General features: G+C 42.7%; 1 protein-coding gene across 1 annotated transcript in view; it reads left to right on the top strand.

Annotated features, from left to right (window-relative positions):
- LOC121269909 (NT-3 growth factor receptor-like) overlaps positions 1 to 23,032 on the top strand; it is an 875,498-nt gene that overhangs the window by 353,040 nt on the left and 499,426 nt on the right. The window contains exons 9-11 of the mRNA XM_041175032.1: positions 3,123 to 3,146; positions 4,610 to 4,680; positions 18,591 to 18,693. Of these exons, the coding sequence (XP_041030966.1) occupies positions 3,123 to 3,146; positions 4,610 to 4,680; positions 18,591 to 18,693 (198 nt within the window). The remainder of the gene's footprint in view (positions 1 to 3,122; positions 3,147 to 4,609; positions 4,681 to 18,590; positions 18,694 to 23,032) is intronic.

A 23,032-nucleotide genomic window follows, 5' to 3' on the forward strand; every position in this document is an offset into this window, starting at 1 on the left:
TGATGCCCCCCCGAGCTGTCACCATTTTTATTTCAGGTTTTGCTAAGCTGCTGAGAGATAGAGGCATCCTATCTCCCTCCCTTACCTATCTCCCTCCCTTACCTATCTCCCTCCCTTACCTATCTCCCTCCCTTACCTATCTCCCTCCCTTACCTATCTCCCTCCCTTACCTATCTCCCTCCCTTACCTATCTCCCTATCTTACCTATCTCCCTCCCTTACCTATCTCCCTCCCTTACCTATCTCCCTATCTTACCTATCTCCCTCTCTTACCTATCTCCCTCCCTTACCTATCTCCCTCCCTTACCTATCTCCCTCCCTTACCTATCTCCCTATCTTACCTATCTCCCTCCCTTACCTATCCCCCTCCCTTACCTATCTCCCTATCTTACCTATCTCCCTCCCTTACCTATCTCCCTCCCTTACCTATCTCCCTCCCTTACCTATCTCCCTCCCTTACCTATCTCCCTCCCTTACCTATCTCCCTCCCTTACCTATCTCCCTCCCTTACCTATCTCCCTCCCTTACCTATCTCCCTCCCTTACCTATCTCCCTCCCTTACCTATCTCCCTCCCTTACTTATCTCCCTATCTTACCTATCTCCCTCCCTTACCTATCTCCCTCCCTTACCTATCTCCCTCCCTTACCTATCTCCCTCCCTTACCTATCTCCCTCCCTTACCTGCGGCAAGTTACAGCTCCTTCACTGCCAGGCTTCCTGTTGGTCCTGCAGGTTTGAGAGCCTGTCCACCATCCTTAGTCTGGCCACTAATCTGTTCCCCACACAGTGCAGGGTTGGGAGCCGCATTGGACCCTGACGTCATGGTCCTGACTCGAGACGCAAAATCCTGTCCCACGTGCCTGAGTCCCTCTGGCAAACCGACAGAAATTGTGACGGGAAGGCTGGAAAAACTCCCCTTTCCTACCTGCTTAATTACCTGCCCAAATTGTAGGTGCCTGCAATCCGCTGTCTTCGGGGGAAGAACCCCATGGCAATGGAATTGGTAGGTGGGGGAATACAGTTTCCCTTTCATCTCTACATTGTGTCTGCTAATATGTTTTCTTGAGTGCCAAGCGCAGGAAAATTAAACGCAATCCTCCTGGGCAAGACCCCATTCTTTTCTTTCCCTGATGCTTTTTACTTTGTTGTGCCTTTCCAGCACTCTTGTTTTACAGACCATTACATCCCGTTCTTTCCTTGTTACTTTGCTAGCCACTGGTCATCTGGGTCACACCTCAGTCACAGGTGATGGATCAGCAGAAGGTGTAGCAGAATGATGGGATGGACACTGCCATATTCTCGCCACCCCATGCCCACTTGAGGCGGAAAATTCCACCCAGTCACAGAGGAATCAAGAAAACTGTCACGATGGAGTATGCCAGATTAGAGTCGGACAGTTCTCAGGTGTTAGCCTTCAATTATCACAACCATTCCTAATTCTGCTTCTAGGATTGAATAGTTGCAGCATTCATTTTGGATATATTTTTAAGGTAGCAAGAACCATTTTTGCCATTCATGATCGACCAATCAGAAAACTTGGTGGCAGCAGAAGCTCCCGCATTGGCTCTTTGTGACTAAATACTGTTAGGAAATAGGGATAGTTTAAGTAAGTTATATTTGTAAGTTTTATTTGATGGTAGCTGCCAGGAGAAACTGGAGCAAAACGGACAGAAGGCAAGTCCTAAGCTAAAGAAATTACTCCAAAATCAAGAGGAGTGGAACAGGAGAAAGTGCTAAGCAGACCTTCTAGTCAAAGGAAGGACAGAAACCTGGAAAAGGTCCTGTTAAGCAAAATTAAGAGTGAGGGGCAGAGAGAAAGGCTCCAAGTTTCAGGTTTAAAGAGACAAAAGCTGCAGAAAACAGATTTAAAGTGAGAACAGCTTGCAAGAGGTCAGAAGGTCCAAAGAGATAACTGAAGGTCTGTAACTCTTTGCTATGGGTATGTGAAGCAGTGGTATTGTAGACAGCTGAGTCAGTGAGAGAGAGTGCATGGAAGGCAGCTTGAATGCATGTGGCGATCCAGATAAGAGGAACATCAGAAAGAATGTTTGAAACCCTAGAGGTGACCCCTTTCGGAAGGTGTCTAAGAGAAAACATTGGTTTGGGAGAAGATTCCAAGGCAAGCTCTTGAAAAGTGGAGATTAGAAACCCTCATGTGAAAGACAGAGTTCAGTGAGTCTGGTTGGCGGTGTGATAAACGTCTGTGGGGAATTGAGGAGAAATCCGTATCATCTGTCTAGGGTGGCATTTGTCACTTTGTTTCAGAGTGTGAAATGTCTGACCACAGGTTGCCAATTGGGTTACATGGACTGTGCACTTACTGTGAGCATTAGAGTATAAGATAGTTTTCATATCTTGTGTTATCCTTACAAATCTGTATATATCTGTAAAGGTATAGTTGTGGGTGAAGAAGCAATGTAATATAGTTCATCTTTTCTTGTTTAATAAATGTTTTATTCTTTTGTTCAACATTCATCAGCTGACTCCTGTGACTCTGTTCAGTAGCTACTCTCCATGTTTCTAAACAAACAAATAAAAGTCAGGATCTATCAAGCTGGGTTCCACTCTGGGATCAGGCTTGTCCAGTGTAACCTCAGCTGGGGATCGTAACAATACCGACGGGGGTTGGGCATGGATCAGGAGGCATTGCACCCCAAAGGATGTTTTGTAGATCTGCCTGCGCTCCCTGAAGTATTTGCATGACAAGTACAGCTTCCTGTTGGCACATGGTCTGAGAGCAGTGCCAGTAATGAGATGTTTCAAAAGAAAGCATAACTTCTGAATTAAAGGCTCTCTGTCTCCAGAGAGTTAGAATTGTATTAAAAGATTAAGTTGAGCATATCTTTAAGGAGCAGTGGAAAGACCTGGCCTGGCAGATAGGCTGCACGCTGCAGTGACAACTGTTACCTTCTCTGCAGCAGTGCCCTTGAGAGCCACAGTTAGTAAAATGGAGAACTTCAACGTGCAGTTGGTAATAAATTTGTGGTCCTGTACATGTTGACAGATTTAGCTGCAAGTTAACTGCAGCTTCACATTGCAGCCCCCCAGTGTCAACCCAATGCTGTTACCCACAGACCATCTCTTTCAAACTAATGGTTTTCCTTTTCTCTTTCCTCTCTGCAGAAATCCTTGAGAACCCCTTTTATAGTAAGTATATTTTTGTTGCTAAGTTTGGATTGTACACACATGGTGCTTTGAAGAGAATTGATGTTTGTGAACAGCATGTTCCAGAGAGGTTACTTGTTATGTAACTCTGTGTGCCAAAGCACAGAGGTCGCTATAAAACAAAGGACTATAGCAATGATATTAATTACTAAATTGGCACCGTCTCAATCTAGTGGCATCACATATCAGGGACACAATGATTTGTTGATGCACATCATTACATAAGAATGATTACCCATCACTTGTTCATGACGGCAGTACCCTTTTAATAGATTAATGCAACTAATATTACATAATATTACATAATAAAATGACAAGGATGCAGAAGAATGGGGATGTAAGAGAATGAGACAATGCTCTAATTATAGATTTCCCAAATTATTGTTTCCCCTGTCTCCCCACACCACTCTCCACTCAAGGGCTGTTGTCGACTTGGTGCTATGCTCCTGCCATTAGCCTGATTAGGTTAAATAGTTGCATTAACGCCATATTCTGCAATTTCTCCCATTAACACAATGGTTTGCTCTCTGGGCTTATTGTACAGGTGAAGTTTCCTTCTGTTGTCAGTCAGGTGCATTCTTGTTGGTTTGCACAAGAAAGATTATTGGTATCCATTGAAGTGCCAATGAATCAGCTACCAGGGACTGGAGAGTGAGGGGAAAAGCAGCAATTCAGCAAAAAGCACACTGGCATTAAAGTAGAGAGCATTCAGTAAGTGTTCAGGCAGGAGTACAGTGGCATAAAGGAACAAGATGTGCACAATCAGGCAATTTGCATTTGTAACAGGTTCTAACCTGTGCTGCACCCGACCCAGGAGTATTTCATAAGAAAATGCAAAGTGCACTTTCATCTGTATCTAACTCATGTTGCACTTATCTCAAAATGTTTGATGGGACAGTGCAGAAAGAGCTTCACTCTGTATTTAATCCATATGTATCTCACCCACGCATGCCAATTGGGACAGTAATTCCCTGATACTTGAAGGATGAGTCTGCTCAAATTACTCAGGAATACTTGACTTGTTGTCAAGAATCGTCTAATTACTGCATCTTGAAAGTTCCACCCAGTATTGTTTAAGAAAATAGCGCACTACCTGGGGAGAGGCACTCAGGATATGTATGAGCCTGCTCCTGTCAGAGCTATTTATCAAAATTTCCAATTATTATCAGTAGTACTGCAGATCTGTATGCAAATTACATACATAGATCAGGTCCAACCCTGAGTTTGAAAAGAAACCAATTGGGTTTAGGCCAATATGAGCCTCTGTTGCCAGCCCAATGCCCTGCATTGTCTTCTCTGTGTTATTTCAGAAGCTTCACTACAGCCTTTTAAAGGGAGTGTGAGCGAACTGTTGAGGTAGAGTTTAAGAACTGCATTTGGAATTGTTGGTGAGCACTGGCTTGGTTCTCTGGCACTCTGAGTAACCATGTGATCTTTCTCTCTAGTTCCATCATTTGAAGTGACAACAGGCCCGCCAGTCAGTGTAACCCACAAGCCCGAGGGAGATACTTTTGGCGTGAGTACCTCTTTAAGCAGAATTACTGTGCTGTCATTTAGCTGAAAGATCTCAATCTCATTGATTATCCGATGGGCTCAAAGCAGCAAAGAATGAATGGGATCTCTTCAGGTATATCCTTCCCTTCGGACACTCAAGGACAAAGCATTTGAAGTCGCTCCTTTTATCTTACCAGCCATTCTTTAAATTTGAAATGTCAAGTTGGATCTTCCTGTTGAGGTTTGTAGGTGAAACAGTTCTGATATCAAATCATGTTAACTTCCCCCAGGAGCTCCCCAAATGTCCAGTTTAGTGGGTTGAAAAGAGTACTTTGTCAATAAGCCTGAGGATCATAAGCGACAGAATACACATTAATGCAATCAGGTTTCCTTGTCAAGAAGTGGAATTACTGCTTCTCACACTTCAGTTTTCACTCTGTTTTCCATTGATTTGTTGTTCACGTTTTTCCAACATTTCAATTCAATTACCAGCCAATTTTCATTAACCTCCATTCATTTTTCTATGATGTGGAGAGCCAATAAGCAAAGTTAGACCCATGGGGAGTGTTTGTTGTAGGTCCAGGGCTGAGTTAGATTACAAAGGATTGTAAAGGATTTATGGCACAGAAACAGGCCATTCAGCCTCCTCCCATCTTTCTTCATCTAAATCTACCATTGTAACCATGTATTCCCAGCACCCTCATATGCTGGTCTAGCTTCAATTTAAATGCATTGATACTATTCACTTCAGTCACTCCCTATTGTAGTGAGTTCCATATTCTCGGCACTCTGGATAAAGAAGTTTCTTCTGAATTCACTATTGGATTTTGTGATGACTATCTTATATTGATGACCTTTAGTAATGCTTTTCCCCAGAAGAGGACACATTCTCTCTCTATTCACTTTCTTTAGGTCTCTTTTAGGTCACCCCTCAGCTTTCTTTTCTCAAGAGAAAAGAAACCCAGCCTGTCAATTCTTTCCTGATGTGCATACCCACGTTTCTGGTATCATCCTTGTAAACCTTCTTTACACTCTCTCCAGTGCCTCTATATCCTTTTCATGATGTGGCGACCAGAACTGCACACTGTGCTCTAAGTGTGGTCTAACCAGGTTTCATTACAGATTTTGTGTAACTTCCCTACTTTTCAATTCTATCCCTCTAGAAATGAAGTCGAGTGCTTGGTTTGCTGTTTTTATGGCCTTGCTAACCCCCTGTGACATAACTTATAGTGATTGGTGTATTTGTACTCTGAGATCCCTTTGTCCCTTTACCCACTCGCACCCCCACCACCCCCTCCTGCCTCCCCCTACACCCCAGACCTTCCAAGTAACAATTGAGTTCCCTATCCTTCCTGCCAGAATGTACTACCTCACATTTATCTGTGTTGAGCTTCACTTGCCAAATATTTGGCAAGTGCGTTTATTAATGCCCTGCTGTAATTTGTTCAGTCCCCCTCGGTGTTGACTCTCATACCCAATTTGATGATGAGAGAGAGAGAGATGCTGAGGCCAGACCCCTACAAGCTGAATGATTTCACTAGCCAATGGTAATTCACAAATCTCCTGGATTTTCTAACTGGGAATATCTGGTTTTTTTTTGGGCACAAAATGCACATTTCCAAGCAGCATATTAGGTGAAGATATGGGTTATGCGGATCTCTTTACATTTTGCCTCTGGTAGGCGGGTGCAAAAGTACTGTCATTATTTCATACACCTAAAGTTCCGTTGAATTACATTGTTTCCTGTGCCCATTCAGGTAGACTGGCTGATCAGGGATATTAGATTTAGTGTGCCACACATGGAAATCAGTTCGAGGAGAGCAATACTGTAACATTGTCAGGCTATTGTTGAAGTTTTTTAACCTCTTTCCCCCCCTCCCCATGTCCTGCCCCCACACTGAAGATTGCCAATGTCTCTCAGTGCTCAGATTTCCAGTATCTTGTTCCTTTTTTGGATTCCATTCTGTCTTCTACTGGCTCCTCATATCATCAGTTTTGTTCAGCCGTCCCCTTCATATTTCCAGTACCTTTCCCTCCTCACTCTGATATCCAATGTCTTTTCCCAGCCCAGATCACCTCTTAACCTTCTCATCTCTTTTGCCTTTATTGTTCGTAATTGTTGCATTTTTTATTCTGTATTCTTGGCCATGTAATTCTTTCATCCCCTTTAGTAATTAAACAGTGAAGAGGAGGTATTTACATCGTTGCTTTAGTAACGTCACCAAAATAATGACATAATCTGATGATCTGAGGTGATTTTTTTTTCTCTAGTAAATCCAGTTTTAATGAGTGCTGAACAGTGAGATCCCTTTGCTGAACAGATTGTCATCCTTTGATATTATCATTTTGTGCCCCGAGGTTCTGCTTGCTGTTGAGTTTTCATCTGTTTGCCAGAAGGAGCCAGTGCAGATGGAAAGATTTGCTATTATATTATCAAACTGCTGTAATTTCACAGAAATAACCTGCAGTGAGAAACAGATACTGCATCTGATGCTTACTATATCTGCTCCTGGGGATGTTGGTGCAGTTGACTGCCCATTTTCAGTTTCTCTGTTATTCTTTGTTCCTCACCCTCTTGCTTCCCCACTGCCACACACTGTTGACCAATGGTGAAGTGCTGGCATAAGCCAATGATAGAGTTCTGCCTTGTAATCAGGCTTGAGATGAGGTCGTTCCTGTTCTATATAATCTACAACTCATCTAGGACCTTTGTCTTAGGGCTGTCTCCTGCTATCAATCTACCTGTAAGGTTCCTCTGCGAAGATCATTAATTTGATGCATGTTTGATATCTGTGCTTTTCCACATTGCACCTCAGTTATTCCTCCCCCACCCCTCCACATTGCTAATCCTCATTTACCATGGCTCCCATCTGTTCATTATTTAAATCTCTACACTAAACAGCTGTTACCCTAATACTCGTATCATTACCTCAAAATTAAAACTGTTCCCTTCAATTGAATGTTGCATACCCTGACAGCCTTAGCAAAGTACAAAGTTAAAACTCTTATGTGTTGTGGGGGGATGTCAAAGCAACCGGTATTGCTGCAGCTATTGAATCTGTAAGAGTCAGGGAGACACATACCATGCTCAGTATAATAAGGTACAATAATGTAGAGGTCATGAGCTCAAATCCTGCCATGGCACCTTGTTAGCATTGAATTCAATAATTTATGGACTGGCACCAGGGAAAAAAAAGTAACCACAAGATTCATCTGATTCTTGCAAAAACACAACTGACTCATCAATGTCTGACAAGACAGGGACCTGCCACTTTTACCATGCCTGGCCTATGTACAATTCCAATCCCATACTACAGGCTGAGCTCTCAAGTGGCCTAGCAACAAGCCATTCAGCTGTAAAAGAAATAATTAATGTCGGGGTAAGGCTTTATGAAGAAACCCCTTCACTACTTTTTAAAGGCAAATATGAATGGCCATATCAGAGAATTAAAGAAAGTAATGATCCACTCAATTACTGAAAGCCTTGTGAGAGGGTAGTCCAAGTGATGCAACCTTGCATAAGCACTGCGATTCTCCAAGCCCTGTTAGTTAATAACAAGTGTTACGATATGGCAGGTGGTATTTGCCGGGCTGACCAAATGCCAAAGGGAAACTTGGCCAAGCTATCACAATGATTTGGGATTTGTATTTTTATTACAAGAAGATATGTGCACTGAAGTCAGAAGTAAAGAGTCCACTACCATTTTTGGAGATTTTAAATATTAAATTAAAACATTTATTCACAAAAGTAAAGAAACTTAAACACACATGATTATAGTTACACAGTTAAATTTATTCTTATAATATTTCCCAAAAGATTTCTACTTAGCTAGACTCACAAATAAACAACCTTTTCCCAGCAACAGTCCAAATAGATTCTTAATCTATAAAACATCCGGTAATATTACAACAAGGCACCCACTGTGACTATAAGGGAGGTATTTAACACAGCTTCCCTCTCCCTCTCCCTCTCACTCAACAATGAAAATACAAGTCTTGTAATAAAACCTTGCTTTCTGGAACAAACAAGCACTTCTCTGGGGTGGCTGGAGGCTACTTTTCACAGGTCTGTCTTTGCACAGCCCACCTTTCAAGATCTCACATGGCCACCCATACAGCTTTCAATCTTTCCTTAAATATATTTTCTCCCCCTTTGATCATTAAATCCATTGTTTTAAACCTTCTTTGAAATTTACCTTTCCTAGAATTTAAAAACCTTTCCTGTTGTCATTATGGCCAGCACTTTCAGGAAAAATAAACAAATTAAGTTTGCTTGATTTATTTATGATTTTTGCCAGTTTCAAAACCTCCGGTCATGTCTCTTTGAAATTCAAACAGTTTCCAATTCACTCCTGACTTATCTCATAACGCAAATTCACATTCATACTGTATCTACTGAGATTTCATCTTAGCTTGCCCATCTCCACTTCAAAATGCCTGCTTTTCCACCTACCCCTTTGATGATTTAAACCTTGCGGCCTGACTGTCTTCAGTTTAACTACATTAGTCACACACACACAACATGCACACAGCCCCCACAAGCCAGCTTCAGTATCCCACAGTAATATTAGGACAAAAAATGAAATTTCCTTTACACTAGTTGTGGTTGTGATAGAATGGGATTGGTAGCAATCATCAACTAATGAGTCGATTCAATGCACAAATGCACATTACAACAGTAGGTGCTCTTAACTAAAATCATGGGATTGCAGAAGTCTGGAAAAGGCTGTCCATTCTGGACAGTCTTTATGTTCAAATAACAGAATATACAGTTCACTATATTATATCACTTGTCACTAAATATTAAACCCTGAGAAACTATTCAATATTACTCCACAAAAGACAACAACATGGGGGCATGGGATGAAAAGTCATCTATGTGAAATTTTAGCTCCATTTCTCTCTACAGATGCAGCCTGACCTGCTGAGTATTTCCGACATTTTCTGTTTTTCTTCCAGATTTCCAGCAGTCACATAATTTGCTTTGTATCAATCACAAATCCCTTCTCCTGTGTGCGCCTTGTAGTCTGACATCCTTACACTTATAGTCTTGTTGGGCGATATTTAATGGGGACGATTGGGGTCTCACCTGTTGGCTAGAAAGCTAGTGAGAGCCCACGTCACCTCTTTTCGGGTAGGCCTGCTAAATTAAGTACGAAGGAGGTACTTAACTGGGCAGTGGTGGGTCTTCCCTGTGATCAAGGACCTGAGCGGTGGAAGTCCTGCCTACTGAGGGGTGCTGGCCAGTCATAGGTCAGCAGCTCTTCATTGCTTTGTAGCATCATCGGGGATGTGGTGATTGCTGCTGTTATTACATACACCCAAGGCCCAGATTGCCAAGGGATCCAAGCACAGGTGAGTGATGGTGGAAGGTAGGTTACTCGGTGGGGGTCATGAGGGAGCAGGTGGGAGGGTGGTTGGCAGCAAGGGCAGGGATGTGGCTCTCAGTGGACCCCCTTCACGATGCTGGGCCCCTCGATTAGGCATTGAGTGCCTTTGAATGAGGGACACCACACCGGGGAGCCTGCAAGCAACCCTGACAGGGTTTACTTTCTGGGCTTCCCACGTGGCAAGTCTCCTGCCCGTCACTGGGTAAATACCAGCGGTGGCAGAATGAGGCTCTTAAGTAGGCATTAATTGCTCTCTTGAGGGTCTCAGTTAGCAGAGGGGAGGGAAGGTCACCTATGAGCCTTCCTGCCATGGACTTAATCAAGGCAGAGGCAAGAAGGGGGTGAGGTTCCCACTGCCACCCTCCCACCCGATTAAATGTCCCATCAAACTTGCCACAGGACAGGCATTAAGTTCCGCCCAATGTTACTACTTCTTCCCTAAGCACATCACTTTACATTTGCCAACATTTAGTTCATTTTCTCATTTCTGAGCCCGCATCTTTAGATCTCTCTTGACCCTACTAGCCTGCTTCCAATTTCCAACCTTAGTGTCATCAGAAAAGGTTGATTTTGTTTTCTCCATCGCCACTTCCAAACCATTGATATGCAACATGAATAGGAAGATCCCAGCATTGATCTGCACCCAACTAGTCCATTCCATTCCAACCAGCCCCTCTCGTTTAATGCAGCTAATTGACAATCCTCCTCAATAACTGCCCATCCATCCCATGCTTTGCTACTTTATAAACTGACATCCAATGTATCAAAAGCCTCACTGAATTCTAGATTAGCAATCTCATTGAAGGTTTCTTTATCTAAACAATCTGATACCTCCTCAAAGACTCCTATTACATTTGATTCTTGCTCCTCATGTTGACTTGTCCTGTTGATTTTATACTCCTCCAGGCTTTTCACACATGGCTTTTTTCAAACCAGTGTATAACATTTCACCCATGACAGAAGTCAAGTTCACTTTTTTTTTTATTCGTTCATGGGATGTGGGCATCATTGTCCATCCCAAATTGCCCTTTCTCTGGTGTCACATGCAGATCAGGATGGCAGATTTCCTTCCCTAAATGACATTAGTGAACCAGGTGGGTTTTTACAACAACTGACAATGGCTTCATGGTCATCATTATATATTTTTTTAATGAATTCAAATTCCGTCATATGCCATAGTGGGATTCAAACCCAGGTCCCCAGGCCTCTGGATTACTCATCCAGTGAGAATACCACTCCACCACCACCTTGCTGTAACATTCCTCTTGCTTCTTTTAAGGGTGGATGTTAAGTTTCCTTGCTGCAGTCCTTTGATTCTAATATTTCCCCAAAGATGTCTGTCAAAGTGTGACCCATCTCAATGGCTACCTTCTGAAGTATCCTTGTGTGCAACTCATCTGGCCCCTGAACATTACTCTCTTTCAATGCCTTCAATATTACCATCATCACCTTTATAATAATTACTTCACTTTTAAAATTTCCTCCTCGCATCTCAAAATTTCCACCTCCACTTTTAGCAGAGTCTGCAACTTTCTATATGAACAGAAACTGATACTGAAGGAATTGTTAATGCCATTTGCCAGTTGCCCAGTACCGCTCCCTAGCCCTCCAAGGGATTCCTTTCAAAAAACTAGTAGCTCCACTCATTGACAAAATTAAAATTACTTTGTGTCCTTCTCAAAGTGTCCTGCTTGGTTCACTCTCTACCACTGGCATTTTTATATTTTGAAGAATTTCAGATTTGCTCACGTGCTAGAATCAGATTTAATTTTTGAAGGAACAAAATTCTGATTATGGAAACAAAAAATGCTAGAAATACCCAACAGGTTATGCAGCATCTGTGGCGAGAGAAACAGAGTAAATGGCTCAGGTCGATAACCCAGATTTACATTGCTATTGGCAATGACTAATGGTAATTACATTGAGGATCTCCTGTGATTCCAAACATATTCTTATCTTCACTTCTGTGTCAAAAATTTTAATGATCTGCAGAAAAATTTTATACCAGTTAGGGGGAAACTTTATTGGTGCGCTCTTTGCTTAATTGCATTTTAACTGTGAGATTAACACCTCCACCTGCCAAAGCAAAGTATTTATTCACTCCTTACAGCAGGAGTACCATCACACAATGGGAAACCTGCACAGCACTGTGCTCCAACTGGCATGCATTTTTGGCTGAGATAATGGTCCAGAACATTCTGAGGTAATCATACTTGACAGTGTTGACAACAAGGGAAGCTCTTGGCTTGCTAGGATTTTTATCACAGCTTCACTTGCAGAAAGGGGAACATTTTAATTATCATAAAACTCTTGCTGGCAGAGAGGAACACTGAAGTACCAAGACCAACAAGTTGGCTTAAGCTGTTCATTACACTGCCTTTGTGTGTATTATTGAACATGTGTGCTGTTGAATATAGGTCTGTATGTGTACTATTCAATGCATACACTGCTAAATATCTGTGTGTACTAGTGAATAGATCTGTGTGTATGATTGAATGTATTAATGAATGTACTAATGGACTTATACCTGTTTGCACTAGTGACTGTGTATGCTATTAGGCATGTACCTGTGTACAGTATTGAATGTGCCTGTATTTTCTATGTACAGATAGACATCACAGTGAGCATGCTTGCAGTGTGTCATTGCCTTATTTATGCCTTGCTGTCAGTCAGAAGTGGAATTTGATTTTTATGCTGATGTTTAATATATAGCAATAAAATAGGACGAAAGTACAGATCATTGAGACGCAGAAAGATGGGAAACAAGAGAGAGAAAAAACACTTTAAGGATTTATCTCCTTCATAATCCATAGTTGTTGCCAATGATTTATATCATAGAGGTCCTACTCACAGGTTTAGTTGAGCTGTACAGTTCAGAATGGTTTTCAATATACTTTAACCCTAATATTGTTCAGCGAATGTGGTTGAACTGAAACTTTTAACAAATCTGGCTGACTCAGAGGGCACAAAAATTCCTCGGGGCAGCCAGCAATTTGAGGATCAACATTTTCATGGGCATAAGCTCAGTGCTGGAACGGAAATGTACTCAATCCCTGTGACAAAGTGTCACTGGAGACTGTCTTCAGAACCTTTACTGAGGCAGTGCTGGTACTGAGTGGAGAAGGAAACCTGTCTCCTGCACTTTGGCTGTTCCTACTTTCTACACATTACAAACAAAATACTCAACAATCTGCACCCCCACACAGGGAATGTGCTCGGTCTGTGGACCCCATGGGGAATATACATGGGCTGTACTGGTTTTTGAGAAGTATGCAAAGTGTGTACCCTCATGTGGAGAATATACAAGATCTATACCCACAGAGAGGTGTATGTTCTTTGTATATCAATGTGGGGGACATGAACAGTCTGTATGCTCACATAAGGGGTATATATGTACATTATTGTGAAGGGTGCGTATGGCCTATATTTTGCATAAGGATTTTTTTTTCGTTCATGGGATTTGAGCACTGCTGGCAAGGCTAGCATATGTTACCCATCTCTAAATGCCCTTGAGAAGGTGGTGCTGAGTCGCTCTGCATGGTGGTATGTTTTTGGGCCTTTTCTATCATTCATTTTCTAGATTACTTCAGATCTTGTACCTTGCATCACTTTCAAGAGTGTCTCCTTGCATTGAGATCTGGATAAACAATCAATAATGTGCCCAGGAATTGAAACAAAACTTTGTGTAGAAATTGTATAAAAAAGATTAGACTTATCTATGACTCCAATCTTCTAATGCAATAAAGCACTGTATGACCTACAATGTCAATGAATTCATACTTCAAAGGTTGAACAAATGAATAAGTAAGCCATATAAATGGTTATATCTTTATACAGAATTATTTAGATTTCACAGCACAGAAGCACTAGTCTTTACCATTGTTTATTCTCCATATGAACATTCTCCTACCTTATTTCATCTAATTACATCAGCATACCCTTCTATTTCTTTTCCCCCCATGTATTTATCCAGTTTTCTCAGAGATGCATCAATGCCATGTGCTTCAGCTATTCCATGTTGATCTAACCATCCTTTGAGGAAAAGGCTTCACCTGAATTCCTCATTAAATTTATTCTTGACTGCCTTATTTATTGCCCTTTTGCCCCTCCCCGCAAAGTGGAAACACCCTGGGGAGAATTTTCTCCCTGTCGGGCGGGTGGTCCAGGCGTGGGCGTGGAGACGATTGCCGATTGTGATTGGCTGCACGCTGCCATTTTGCATGAGAATCAAACAGTGTAAAAAAGAGGAAAAAATATTACTCAGACATGTTCCTTCATGTGACAGTGTCACACGAGCTGGGACATGTTTATGCATTTTAACAAAAATTTTTTGTTTAATTTATAAACCCTTCATGGATGAGGTTTCATGAGAAATGGGAAGGCCGCCTGGGCTCTTTGCCTGCCCGCCAACCTTAAGGTTGGATGGGCAGCCCAGGCAATCAGCTTCATTAGATTATTAACGTCCTTAAGAGGCCTTTGACAGTTCGGCAGGCACGCAGCCGACTCCGGTGCGGATCGGAATGACGCGCTGTGACATCAGGACGCACACCCAACGTCACCGCGTGTCATTTTACATGTCGGCATGCAGGGCCCAACCCCACACGCCAAATGGAAGCTTCTGGCCCCTATCTACTTTGCCCTAGTAACACAATTAAAATTTTTTAATTCCCTATTAGCTCAACCTTCCATTTTCTGGTGAAGAGTCCTGTCCCGTTTTGCTTCTAAACTGATGTTTATGTTGGACATCCTTCCACCTAACTGTTCTGATCAATAAAAGCAGCAGTGTGTACCATCTACAAGATGCATTGCAGGAATTCACCAAGAATGAAAATTGTAACAAACTAAACAAACCTTGAAATATTTTTTAAATGATGTAGATGCCAATCTTCCACTTTTTTTATCCATTCACGGGATGTGGGCTTCACTGGCTGGGCCAGGGTTTATTGCCCATCCCTAGTTGCCCTTGAGAAGGTGGTGGTGAGCTGCCTTCTTGAGCTACTGCAGTCCATGTGGTGTAGGTACACCCACAGTGCTGTTAGGAAGGGATTTCCAGGATTTTGACCCAGCGACAGTGAAGGAAAGGTTATACATTTCCAAGTCAGGATGGTGAGAGACTTGGAGGGGAACTTCCAGGTGGTGGTGTGCCCATCTATCTGATGCCCTTGTCCTTCTAGATGGTAGTGGTCGTGGGTTTGGAAGGTGCTGTCTAAGGAGCCTTGGTGAATTCCTGCAGTGCATCTTGTAGATGGTACACACTGCTGCTACTGTGCGTTGACAGTGGAGGGAGTGAGTGTTTGTGGATGGGGTGCCAATCAAGTGGGCTGCATTGTCCTGGTTAGTGTCAAGCTTCTTGAGTGTTGTGGGAGCTGCACTCATCCAGGCAAGTGGAGAGTATTCCATCACACTCCTGACTTGTGCCTTGTAGATGGTGGACAGGCTTTGGGGAGTCAGGAGGTGATTTACTCATCACAGGATTCCCAGCCTCTGACCTGCTCTTGTAGCCACAGTATTTATATGGCTGGTCCAGTTCAGTTTCTGGTCAATGGTAACCTCCAGGATGTTGATGGTGGGGGATTCAGTGATTGTAATGCCATTGAACATCAAGGGGCGATGGTTAGATTCTCTCTTGTTGGAGATGGTCATTGCCTGACACTTGTGTGGCACGAATGTTACTTCCCACTTGTCAGCCCAAGCCTAGACATTGTTCAGGTCTTGCTGCATTTAGCCGTGGACTGCTTCAGTATCTGAGGAGTCGTGAATGGTGCTGAACATTGTGCAATCATCAGCGAACCTCCCCACTTTTAACCTTCTGATGAAAGGAAGGTCATTCATGAAGCAGCTGAAGATGACCTCCAACAATAACCACCTTCTTCCTTTGTGCTAGGTATGATTCCAACCAGCAGAGAGTTTCCCCCCGATTCCCATTGGCTCCAGTTTTGCTAGGGCTCCTTGATGCCACACTCGGTCAAATGCAACCTTGATGTCAAGGGCAGTCACTCTCACCTCACCTTGGAATTCAGCTCTTTTGTCCACGTTTGAACCATTCTGAGGTCAGAAGCTGAATGGTGCAATTTGGGCATCAGTGAGCAAGTGCCGCTTGATAGCACTGTTTTTGACCCCTTTCAATACTTTACTGATAATGGGGCGGTAATTGGCCGGGTTGGATTTGTCCTGATTTTTGTGTACAGGACATACCTGGGAAATTTTCCACATAGCCTGGTAGATGCCAGCGTTGTAGCTGTACTGGAACAGCTTGGCTAGGGATGCGGCAAGTTCTGGAGCCAATTACCTTCAGTGCTATTGCCAGAATATTGTCGGGGCCCATAGCCTTTGCTGTATCCAGTGCCTTCAGCCGTTTCTTGATATCACGTGGAGTGACTTCAATTGGCTGAAGACTGGCGTCTGTGATGCTGGGGGCTGAGATGGATCATCCACTCAGCACTTCTGGCTGAAGATTGTAGCAAATGCTTCAGCCTTATCTTTTGCACTGATGTGCTGGGCTCCTCCATCATTGAGGGTGGGGATATTTGTGGAGTCTCCTCCTCCAGTGAGTTATTTAATTGTCCACCACCGTCCATGACTGGATGTGGCAGGACTACAGAGCTTAGATCTGATCTGTTGATTGTGGGATCACTTGGCTCTGTCTATCATTTGCTGTAATGCTGTTTGACACGCAAGTAGTCCTGTGTTGTAACCTCACAAGGTTGAGACCTCCATGCTGCTCCTGGCATGCCCTCCTACACTCTTCATTGAACCCAGGGTTGACCCCCCTGGCTTGATGTTAATGAGAGAGTGGGGGATATGCTGTGCCATGAGGTTACAGATTGTGTTCGAGTACATTTCTGCTGCTGCTGATGGCCCACAGTGCCTCATGGATGCCCAGTTATGAGCTGCTGGATCTGTTTGAAATCTATCCCATTTAGCACTGTGGTAGTGCCACACAACACGATGGAGGGTATCCTCAATGTGAAAGTGGGACTTCGTCTCCACGATGACTGTGCAGTGGTCACTCCTACCGATATTGCCATGGACAGATACATCTGTGGCAGGCAGGTTGGTGAGGATAATGTCAAGTATGTTTTTCCCTCTTGTTGGTTCCCTCATCACCTGACGCAAACCCAGTCTAGCAGCTATTTAGGACTCAGCCAGCTTGGTCAGTAGTGGTGCTACCGAGCCACTCTTGAAGATGGGCATTGAAATTCCCCCACCCAGAATACATTCTGTGCCCTTTCCACCCTCAGTGCTTCCTCCAAGTGGTGTTCAACATGGAGGAGCACTGATTCATGAGCTGAGGGAGGGTGGTACATGGTACCCAGCAGGAGGTTTCCTTGCCAATGTTTGACCTGATGCTTCATGAGACTTCATGGGATCCAGAGTCAATGTTGAGGACTCCCAGGGCAACTCCCTTCCATTGTATACCACTGTGCCACCACCTCTGCTGGGTCTGTCCTGCCGGATGCAAAATACAAAGGCCACCTGACCAGCCAGCGTGAAACACGTGCTGGGAGCCTCAGCGCTGCCAGGGTGGGGGCGGGAGGACAGCGAGCACTGAAGTTTGCACATGTGCTGGGGTGTGCTCCCTGAAGGCACAGAGCTGCCTCAAGGAGCTGAAGATTTTTAACAACAAAATTAAAGATGTTAAAAATCTGGGAAAAATGAGTGCACAGCAGACTCACGCACCTTTACATGGTGATTATTAAAATCCTGTCCAAACATATTTTTTAAGTTAATTGCGGAAACCTCATCCTGTCCCTGAAAGATCACATGACTGCACAACGATTTCAGGACGCTCGCCCAATGTCATCGCGCACTATTTCACTCCCGATCGGATCGGATGGGCACCGGCCCATAGGACGAAAAATTCTGGCCCGTGTATATTCCCCATGTGCCGGTCCAGATCAGGTAAATTTCCTGTGTTGGAGTCCAGACCATGTATACTCCCTATGTTGAGTTCCAGATTATGCATATTCACTGTTTTGGGGTTCAGATCATGTATATTACTTCTGTTGGGGTCCAAATGATATGTATTCACTGTGTTGGGTTACAAAGCATGTATATTCCCCATATTAAGGCAAGGAGTGTGTGCATTTGTCGTGTTGGGGTACAGCGTACAAGGTCCAGGCCATGTACATTCTCCATATTGGGGTGCAGAACATGTATATTCATCATGCGGGGGTACAGAGCCAGTATATTTGTCATGTTGGAGTTGCAGGCTATATGTATTCCCTCTGTTGGGGTACAGAGTGTGTATATTCTCCATTTTGGGGAACAAACCATGTACATTCATCTTGTGCGGGAGGATTCAATCTGAATCTCAGTGTACACATATGATGTGTGGAGGTTGTTAGTTACTTAATTAAAAATGTCCTTTTAATCAGACTTTGTTTCATGAATATTTGATGGGTTGGTACTTCAAAGGAAAAGGAGAGAAACCAGGCTGCTGCTCATTAAAGACACATTAAAGAGTGCCTGGTGATGGTGAGGCCAGAATACTTAAAATTCTAGAGACACCATATCTGATGCTCTGCTTTGCCACCCGCAGGTCTCCATTGCTGTTGGACTCGCTGCATTTGCCTGCGTTCTCCTGCTCGTCTTGTTCATAATGATTAACAAATATGGACGGCGTTCTAAATTTGGAATGAAAGGTGAGTAAAGAAACCTGAAGTGCTTGCCCTGCCCACTTGGCTGATTTTGTAATGTTGTTGTGCTGATTTCTTTGGCTGAGGGCGGGGTGGAATACTAAGGGAGGTGCAAGGGGAATATGGTGAAAGTATCATTACCCATCAAAGGATGAATGAACTGTCGGGATTTAATGGACAATTTCTTTTAATGGAAACGGTAATCTTTTGGCTAAAAGGTGAGGAATAGAGAAAGTTCTGATCAATGAATTGCTAGAATTAGAAGCAATGGAGACTTTCATTCAGGTTTTGCTTGAATCAGGATTTTTGTGAATTAAGAACAAAGCTTTCAGTCTGTAAATCTCAATCTCCAAGTACACAATCATTCTTTAATGCATGGGTAGCAGTTTGGTCCATTAGGAATGGGTCCATCGAGGTTCTTTGTATAGATCAGTCATGTATTTGAAATGGATCAGTTTTGTTTTTCTGGTGCTGTTATGATATATCCATCTTATCCTTAAAGCCATCAGTGGTAAAGAGATGAGAGATTACAGGAGCAGCCTCAAAATTGTTACTGGTGCAACAGTGTCATTAAACATTGTGAGCCAATGGCAATTGTTTCCATGTTGTAGTGTTTATTCAGTAACTTTGCAGCCCTCCAACAGAGCCTCATGATACAATTTTCAAGCTCTATCACTGCCTAAAACTTCCATGTCGTGAGGTTTCATGCTAGAATTGCAGGTTTGCTGAATTTGCCCTTGGATTTAAACTGTTTAAACCATGCCATATACCTGCTGATGCATTCATGTGAACATCAACACTACTGATTCCTAGCAAATCTTCAATCTGTAATACTGCAGTGAGCTTCTAATGTGATTGATCCATCAATATTAGCAACCTGACATCATTGGCTCTGGTGCCCTAACACATTAAATTTAAAATTCCTATCATGTGTTTTAGTCACACCATCATCTCATACCTCCTTCAGCCACGCAACTCTCACCCCCACAATCTCTCAATTCCTCTTCTTCCAACCTCTTGCATTTTTCCCCTTAACCTCACCTAGCTATTGGTGGCCATGTCTTCATAGGGCTGGATCCATTCTCTAGAACTGACTTCCTACACCCTCCCTTTAAGATGCTCCTTGAAACCTACCTTTTGGACCAAGCATTTGGCAACTTCTCCTAACCTCCTCATCTTTATTTTGGCTTTTGTTTTTCTTATGCATTTATGAAGCACCTTGGGAAGTTTATATTTTTTAAGGGCAATATATGAATGCAAGTTGCTACTGTTGTTGTGGAAATCAAGCACAGGTAAATGGCTGAAGCAAAGGAAGCTCTAATCCAGAAACATCAGACTTATTGATGGTGTATAAGGAAAATAGGAAGACAATATGTCTCACACATGGCAGTTCACCGGGCCATGATTGGCACAATCGATTCTCCGCATCTTACATTGTGAGTTGGTATTGAACACTGTCCTACTCACAGTAAACTTGGAGGAATGACTGACTGGCCTCCCCGAACACATGGCTTCATAAATGAGCGCTACTTTGACCACAAGGATGAACTGATGTCTGCACCAGTACCTGCCTCCTTCCTTTGGGAATTGCTGAACTAAGGTGACATACTGCTTTAATGCTGGATTTAAATCCTTTTACAGCTCCTAATGTTGCATTTGACATTTAAGCTGTGCTCACACTTGACTATGCATAATATAAGGATGGTTTGAGTAGCTGATATTATGGGCCATGCTAATTGACTATGTTTGAATACTGGTATTTAGATTTAATTGCCACCATTGAATCAAAGTGCATCTTATCTTCTCTATAATATGATGGTTTCTTGCTCTTCTCCCTCCTCAATGATGATCTTCAAACATAAATGTGACTTATTGGAGAAATGTGATGGTGTTGTAACACTGCAGCGTCTTAAAAATTCAGCATGTCCTCTGCATAAAACTGGCTGAAGATGCAGCTGCTCCTGTTTAAGGAATGAAAACTGACAGACAAGAAAGTTCAGCAGTGAAGTATTTTATTTATCTTTGACTCAGAACAATGAGCTGGGAGGAAGGGGTGATGTGGGGGGAGGTGGGGGTGTGACATAGGGACATTTAGACAAACTTCCAGCAAAAACAAAAAGATTTATTTTCCCCACAATGCAATGAATATGATAAATATCTGGTTAAGGGCAGGACTGGTGAGATAGATGAAGATAATCAAATATTCCAAAGAACACAGTGGCAATGGTGATCCTGGTAATATTGCCTGTGGAAAAACATCACCCAGGGTTAAATAATGGATGTAAACATGTATTGAACAGTTTTGTCATCTAGTTTTGACGTTCTAGAAATACATTGCTACATCTTCTATCGGTAGTAAAATGCATTTGACAGAGCTTAGGATGACGTAGATTATACAAGGACATTGAAAAGAGATTAAATGATAGGGTAGAATGTGGGGCTGGCTCTGTGCAGTAGAATGGGACTGAATTCTTTTACTCCTATGTACATATAAAAAGTTTTGTTCCTTCAAATTTAATTGTACAAACTTGCTAACAGGTTATGAATCTCTCCCAACCCATTCAATCACTGTAAGTGTTCCTTTTTTGAACCACAGACAGGATTATTCCGAGAAGAGTAATATTAAATATTTAGAAAATGCCTAAACCTTAAAAAATAAAATATATTAGTTGCTTAGAGGTCAGCCTTTAAACATCAAAGTGAATTGTTCTTGCTATGAGGAGAAAAATGAGCTCCCAGTGGTCAGTCAGTGGTGTGTATCCACTCTGGCGGTGGTCAGTCAGTGATGTGCCTTCACCCCGCCTATAGTGTTTATGCATCATGTTTGCTAGGTCATCTTTCCTATGCTTTATCAGTGGTATGAGTTATTCATCAATATCAGGGCAGCCTTGTTAATTCAGAATGAGCCACATATTTACATTAAAGGAGGATCTAATGTGAAACACTGTCACCCTCAGTAAATAGATAGTCAAAATAATGGAAGAACATTCAAAACATTCAAAAGAACATCCATGAAATTCAGATGAACGTTATTTAGATATACTGTTTTTTCACATTACAGCTCCAGTTAATAATCGACTCGGCTATGAGCTAGGGCTCAGGCTTTTAAGTGTTTTGCACCTTGTCTTATGGTGTAGGAACAGTTTAGCACTGACAGAAACAAGTTTTAAAAATAATTTTAGCTGCATTGTACATTCCTGTTCAAAGGGGAATAAGACAGTAATGATTTCTGGTTCCTCGTTGCCCACTATTTAAGTGGCTACCATCGGCTGGACATCATCTTAAATAAATAGCCCTGCTTTCAGAAAAAGGCACTAACCGTGTCTAGAACCGGGGACCTTTCTGGCAGTCAGAATAAGGAGATGGTTGAAAAAAGCAATGTGGGAAGACTATCTGGGCTGTGTTTAATTGTTGCTTTTAAATATTGTGGGGGGACAGTATCCAAGCTGCTATCTTCACTGTACAGTACTGACCAAAGGCCGTGCATACTCCCTGTAATAAACATTGGCCATGTTGCAATTTCCTCTTGGCAGTGCAGTGGGCAATAACTGCCATTTTGGAATTCATATTGAGTGATGTTTTTAGTGCTGAATTTAGACAGCACAGTGATAAGAAGCATATAGCGTTCCATGTGATGCAGATTACTGGTCGATATAGAACACTGCCAATGTTCCTCTTGTTGCATCCATTCACTTACACTTTCTGTAAATTCTAATTTTAATTTGCCTTTGCTCCAAAAAAGAGATAAATTGGAAGGACAATCTGTCAGGAATAAACAGATGGAGGTTGAATAGGCCAATATAGGCAGCCGTTAAGAGCTGATTAAAGTATTTTTGTGAAGGGCCATCGTAGGGTTTAGACATCCATCCCCAGCCCAGGTGCTCTCTTCTGCTAGGCAAGTCTTGAGGTACTTACATTCTAAATGCATCTTTGGTGTTTTGTCTCTGAGAACTCTGATTTGAAAGATCTCTGGTCCCCATCGCCTCAGTCCTGCATCAGTAAGGTCATCCTTTGATTAAACTCTCAGATTTCTCTTCCCTTTCCCAATGGCATCAACTCAATTCCTCAGGTGATCGGGCAGCTTTTAGCACGTCACCCACGACGCTGCTGTTCCTGTAGGAGGCCAGACAATGAAAACCGGGAGAGATTCAACTGTGGATGCCAGCAGAGCGGAGTCCCAGCCTGACATTTCCAACATTTTTGCTGATTTTTGTTTTTTTTGCTTGCCTAACCCAAAGGCACTGAGTCCAATTGTAACACCCCTGCTGCGATCATGGAGTTTCAGTATCACTCTGGGAGCGCAGCCAATATCTAGTTTCTAACCGTCCCCCTTGTCATTTTATAA

Source organism: Carcharodon carcharias, chromosome 26 (assembly GCF_017639515.1).
Source record: "Carcharodon carcharias isolate sCarCar2 chromosome 26, sCarCar2.pri, whole genome shotgun sequence".
NCBI classification, from domain to species: domain Eukaryota; kingdom Metazoa; phylum Chordata; class Chondrichthyes; order Lamniformes; family Lamnidae; genus Carcharodon; species Carcharodon carcharias.